This window comes from Apodemus sylvaticus, chromosome 20 (genome assembly GCF_947179515.1).
Source record: "Apodemus sylvaticus chromosome 20, mApoSyl1.1, whole genome shotgun sequence".
In the NCBI taxonomy this organism is placed as follows: Eukaryota; Metazoa; Chordata; class Mammalia; order Rodentia; family Muridae; genus Apodemus; species Apodemus sylvaticus.
The window spans coordinates 16,737,398-16,742,679 of record NC_067491.1 but is presented as its reverse complement, the minus strand read 5'-3'; the positions used below and the strand labels follow the sequence as shown (position 1 = coordinate 16,742,679).

The 5,282-nt window shown below is 43.4% G+C and overlaps 1 protein-coding gene across 1 annotated transcript; it reads right to left on the bottom strand.

Moving 5' to 3' along the window:
• Positions 1 to 580: 580 nt before the first annotated feature.
• On the bottom strand, positions 581 to 5,063 carry LOC127671040 (lysozyme C-2-like). The gene is made up of 4 exons (XM_052165709.1): positions 4,801 to 5,063; positions 3,107 to 3,271; positions 1,215 to 1,293; positions 581 to 755 (listed from the first exon to the last, which is right to left on the bottom strand). The coding sequence occupies exons 1-4, from the start codon at positions 4,979 to 4,981 to the stop codon at positions 689 to 691; spliced, it is 492 nt and encodes a 163-aa protein (XP_052021669.1). The 5' UTR covers positions 4,982 to 5,063; the 3' UTR covers positions 581 to 688.
• Positions 5,064 to 5,282: the final 219 nt, after the last annotated feature.

Below are 5,282 nucleotides of genomic sequence, written 5' to 3'. Positions count from 1 at the left end.
TATGCATGAAGCTACTTGAGAAAGATCAGGACGAGCAAAGCTCACTAGTCCCTTCTACATATCTCACAAGACTGGGAACATCCTCTCAAAAGTTAAACAGACTGACACATGAGCTGAGAATTTATGTTTTAAGCAGAATAAACAGAACAGCTCTAATTTTGAAAGGTCACACATTTCATGATAAGTTTCTGAGTTCATGCAGTCTCAGTTCTGTACTGAGAATCCTGTGCTCTCAACTGCCACCCCCACCACCAGCCCACCACAGAGGCAGTTCTAACTGGGTGCTGAGCCCTGGTTCTCACACAACTGCCATTTCCCCAGGATTAACTCTTTCCCTGAAAATAGTTGTTGTATTTTTATGCAGCACAGGGCTGACCAAGATGAATTTCCAAGGAACTCAATGTCAATCATCCTGGGTGAAGAACTGATGTACAGAGGTCTGTGTGTGGCACTCACTGTGCTGGGTGACTGTCAGCAGCATCCAGTGCATGAGCTGACTGACACAGGAGGCTTCAAACAACACAGTGAACACAGGATCAGCTTAAGCCCTTTAGGAAGAAGTCTCCATTTTGTCCTTTCTGCTGAAGTCCTGTTAGTTGGAGGGGAAAGTGAGGAAGTGTGACCTTTCCCATACCTACTCCTATAGTGAGAGAGAGACAGAATGAGCTGCAGTAGAAGCACACAGTGGTCAGACTCCGCAGTTCTGAATATACTGGGACAGATCTGGAATTTGACAGTTTCTTTGCCATGCCACCCTGTGGAGGAAAGAGACATGGGAATAAATGGTTAAATGGTGTCCTCTGGCACACACAGGTTAAAACCTTGTGAGGGATATATTGTGAGCATGACACTAAAGGGTTCTGGGCCAGGAGCCAGTGTGACAAACAGGCTATACCTGCTCCCAGAAGCTGCTACTGACTCTGGACCTGAGTCTACATGGCTGATTGATGCTCTGCCTCCCCAGAACAGCACAGGATGTCAAGAGTGTTGTTTATCCATTGTGCTGTACAGCCCACTGATTCTACAATAGTCTACAGGTCTGGGAAGGAAGCAGTTATTTGGAGGACTCTCACATGCTGGAGAAATTCCCTAAAAATTGATGATGCCAGAAAAGCCCGCAGCTGCACCCACAGTTCTCAGAATGACCCTTGGGCCTTAGACACACTGCTTATATCCACAGAGCCAGCCATTCCCCTTCCAGTGTTCTAACATACCATGCTCGAATGCCTTGGGGATTCCTCACAACCCTCTTCACACATTTTATGGATGGAGTGATGTCATCTTGTAGCAGAGCTGAAAGACAGGGTTGAGGAATGACCAGGACAGTGATAGAACAACTTCAGGTCAGATGCAGCCAGCTTTCTCTGTGGCGAGCACCAAGTTCAAGTAATTATTCCTCAAGTGTCTGTGCATCTGAGATTACTGGAGACAGTCTCTTGATTCTCTCTCAAAACCATTTCTGCAGTGACAAATACTGATGCAAATTCTCATCTTAAAGAGGGAATAAAATTATAGTAGTAATATTCTGTGCTTGAAAACAGCACACTTAAGTCTTATCTCTTAAAGCAGCTGGGCTCCTTCCATGTGACCCGGTACAAGTTACCCTATTTCTCATTTATAGAGTCTCGGGTGGGTCTGGGATATGCTTGAGTGGTTGTTGGTTTGGGCCTGTGCAACTGGTCAGATCCTTAGCATCCCAGCCTTAGCTTCCTGACTAGGGTAAGGGAAGCCCCTGTTCATTCACACACTGTGTAACAGAGCAGGCAGAGAACTGTCATCTGAGTATCTACTAATGAAAATTTATCTTAAAGAAAAACAGAGGCTGGAGAGATGACTCCAGCTAAGACTACTGCATGATCTTCTAGAGGATTTGATTCTCAACACTCACAAGGCAGCTCATAAGTCTTTGTAACTCCAGTTTTAGGAGATCTGCCTTCCACAGTTACCAAGCCCACATGGTACGTAGAATCATATCAAGCAAAAATCACACAAACACACACACACACACACACACACACACACACACACACGCATAAATGAATACTTTAAAAAAGCAAACAGAGTAGAAAGTCTTTGATGTATAAAGATTTTCCTAGCAGTTTATAACCAGTAAAACGGAAGGATCCCAGCTGCTTTAATACATAAGAATCAAGGGTGCTGATTTCAAGCTCAGAGCATTGCTTTTGTAATTTTAGTCCCTCTTTAAGATGAGAATTCTGGTCAGTGTTTGTTACTGTAGATAAGGTTTTGAGGGAGAGCCACATCATGAATCTGTGTAAGTATAACTTATGTAAAAGTGTAACATCTTTACATGTCTTCATGTGAGTACATATGTGCATTATATAACTTTACATGTGTGGACAGCATAGACTGATGTTCTCCAGGAGAATTTTCCAAATCTATCATCTGGGTGCTTAAGCCGGGAGTGACACTCCTTTGCTGGTGTGTTCTAACACTTTCCAGTGACTATAGATGAGTGGATAGAAGGCCCCTAAAGTCAGACTAAACAGGTTATAAGGGATGCCCCAAGTGCATTTCCATTGGAAAAATTAATAACCAAGTTTAATAGAGCAGGAATTACTATAGATCACTGTCAGAGGTCTGCCCCAGGAGCAGGTCAAGAGCATTTTCTAAGCAGGGCCTGCCACTGGGAACTGGCTTGCAGAGCAGGCTGTACTGGTTGACCAGGTGCCCCTCGGATCTGCCTGTGTCAGACTCCCCAAGCTGGGGTGACAAAAGCATGGAACCAAGCTCAGCTTTTTTGTGGCTGCTGGGCGTCAAACCACGATGACTCTTCCATCAGAACTGTCTGTCCAGCCTCTATTTATTGCATTTTATTTATTCTTTCATTGATTTTGGTGGTGTGACCAAGGGCCCTCTGATCTGTGGACAGAATACCCTGTCTATCATCAAACTACACTGTAAACCTAATGCCTTACTTGGCTAATTTTGATGTAATTAACCATGACTTTCTAACAGTAAAGTCAGTCTCTCCAGGTTCCTGATGCTTATGTCCCCCAGTGTTATATCTTTTGTACAGAATCTCTGCTCTTGCAATAAAAGCAGAATGTTTGTTTCCTATCACTGTAAACCTGCCTTGTCTTACCGCTGCAGGGTATCCCACAAGCATTCATTGCTCCTGGGGTTTTGCCGTCATTACACCAGTATTGGCTGCTGATCTGAAATATTCCATAGTGTTTGCTTTTGCTTCCAGGGCGGTAGATTGTAGCTTGTGTGTTATAACTGCTCCCGTGCTGAGCTAAACACACCACTGGGAAGAAAAAGAAATTTATCAATAAGCAAACTACAACAAATGATCTATACTTGATGCCAAAGTCAGGCCTTTGAGCTGGCTTTATTTTAGAAGTGATATTCTAGAAGCATAATCTTATGGCTAAATTATATAATATGTTACTGTTAGTTCAGCCTGGATCTGGCTATGCTGTCCACAGTAGTCTCTGGAGTGATATGATCTTCCTGCTCTGCCCCTCAAGTAGGTAGAACAGCTGTGCCCAGTCAGAAAGTAATTATCAAGAGCTCCGAAGAGAAGCCCTTTCAGGACAAATCAATTTGTATCAAGAATAACCAGGCTAAGGGACTTTCAAAACACAATCCTGTCACAACGGTGTCCAATTTTATTCCCTGCAGTTGGTAGGCAGATGCTGGTGAATCTGTGTGAGTTTAAGACCATCCTGATCTGCATAGCAAGTTCCAGGCCAGCCAATGTTTTATGGTGAAACCATGCCACCTTCCAAATAAAATGGCTATTTCTACCATTGCTTTTATCATTATCCCTGACACCCTATCTCATCCTTCAAGATACCTCTTCCTAAAAGAGAAATGCAAATTGTAGTTAGGCACATTTAATAAATTAATATGAACTGAATATGCTGCTAGAAGTATTAATATTAGAAAAATAAGGATTTTCTCAGAAAGATTGTTCTTAGAACCAATGTGAATTTTTATATTAAGTTAGAATTCTTTCTTCTATTCTGTATCACCAAATATCCTTCTTTGGCACTGATCTTGCAATCTCCTGCCTCAGCATGCCATTGCTTGGGATTCAGGAGTGTGCAGCATCACAAATATCTAGTGAGAATTTTGAAAGCAAGAACATCAGGACAGAAAAGGCTATTCTGCAATTTCATCCATCCATCCTCCCACAAGACATCTCTCTGTTGAGTAGGAGCCACTTGAATCAAATCTGATGGTGATAACATAGATGACGTAAGCCATAAGGAACTGTTCTGCATCCATATCTTCTGTTGTGTGATACTAAAGGCCACTCCAGAGTGAAGAACTCTACTAAGCTGCTTTATATTCAGCTTCTAAGGACCTCAGCCACTAGGGGAAATAGGATCCCTCTGCCCTGTGTAGAAAGGTAAAAAAAAAATTGTCTCAAATGTTGCACACCACGGTAAGAGAATTGAAGAGAAACACCACGTCAGTCCACGGTCTCAGATCCCAAGTTCTGAATGAATGAGTCTGCCATCTATTCTCACCCATATCCCCACTTTCTCATCTGCTGAAGAGTCTGAAGGAAGTAGAAAACCCAGTGACAGTTCCAAGAGCACCTGAGGACCTATTGCCTTAGCATGACACACGATGTCCCTCCCTGGTCCTCACCCCAGCATCTCTGATTCAAAAGACAAAGATTGATGCTTTTAGTTTAATGAACTCAGCCACACAGGGAACAAACATGAAAGCATATGGGGCAGCTCGCTCCCTCTCTGGTCACGCATTGCTTCCTTGTCCCTGTGTTGAAAGCTTAGCTGGGGGCCTCAAGGAGAAGAGACTTACACTTTGCCAGGCTGACTCCACTGTAGTTAGTTATTCCACTCCTTTTCAGAGTTCTGGCCAACTCACAGCGTTCATAGACCTTGGCCTGGATAGTGACAGAAAGCAGAAGGAGCCCCAGAGTCAGGAGAGCCTTCATGGTGACTGGAAGCTGGATCAGCTGCTGGCTGACTAGAGAAAGCATGCCTGCTATTTAAGCATCCTCCAAGTCCCTCCTTTCCCAACAGCTTGTGGCCTCCTACTTTTGAGCTGTGTGCAAAGCAGGAAGTTCCAACAGATCTTTGGACTTCAGCACTTGACCTTCTTTTCCCATATGTTCAATGTGTTATGTTCTGGTGTCCCAGAAATAAGCATACAGTATTTATTTTAAATTGCTTAAAGATTTGGCTCATTAAGGAGGAGAAATACATTATCAGTGAATGAACACACACCTGGCAGTCCTCTACTGTATGTGTGTTTGTGGCCTCATATCAGCTAGTATATGC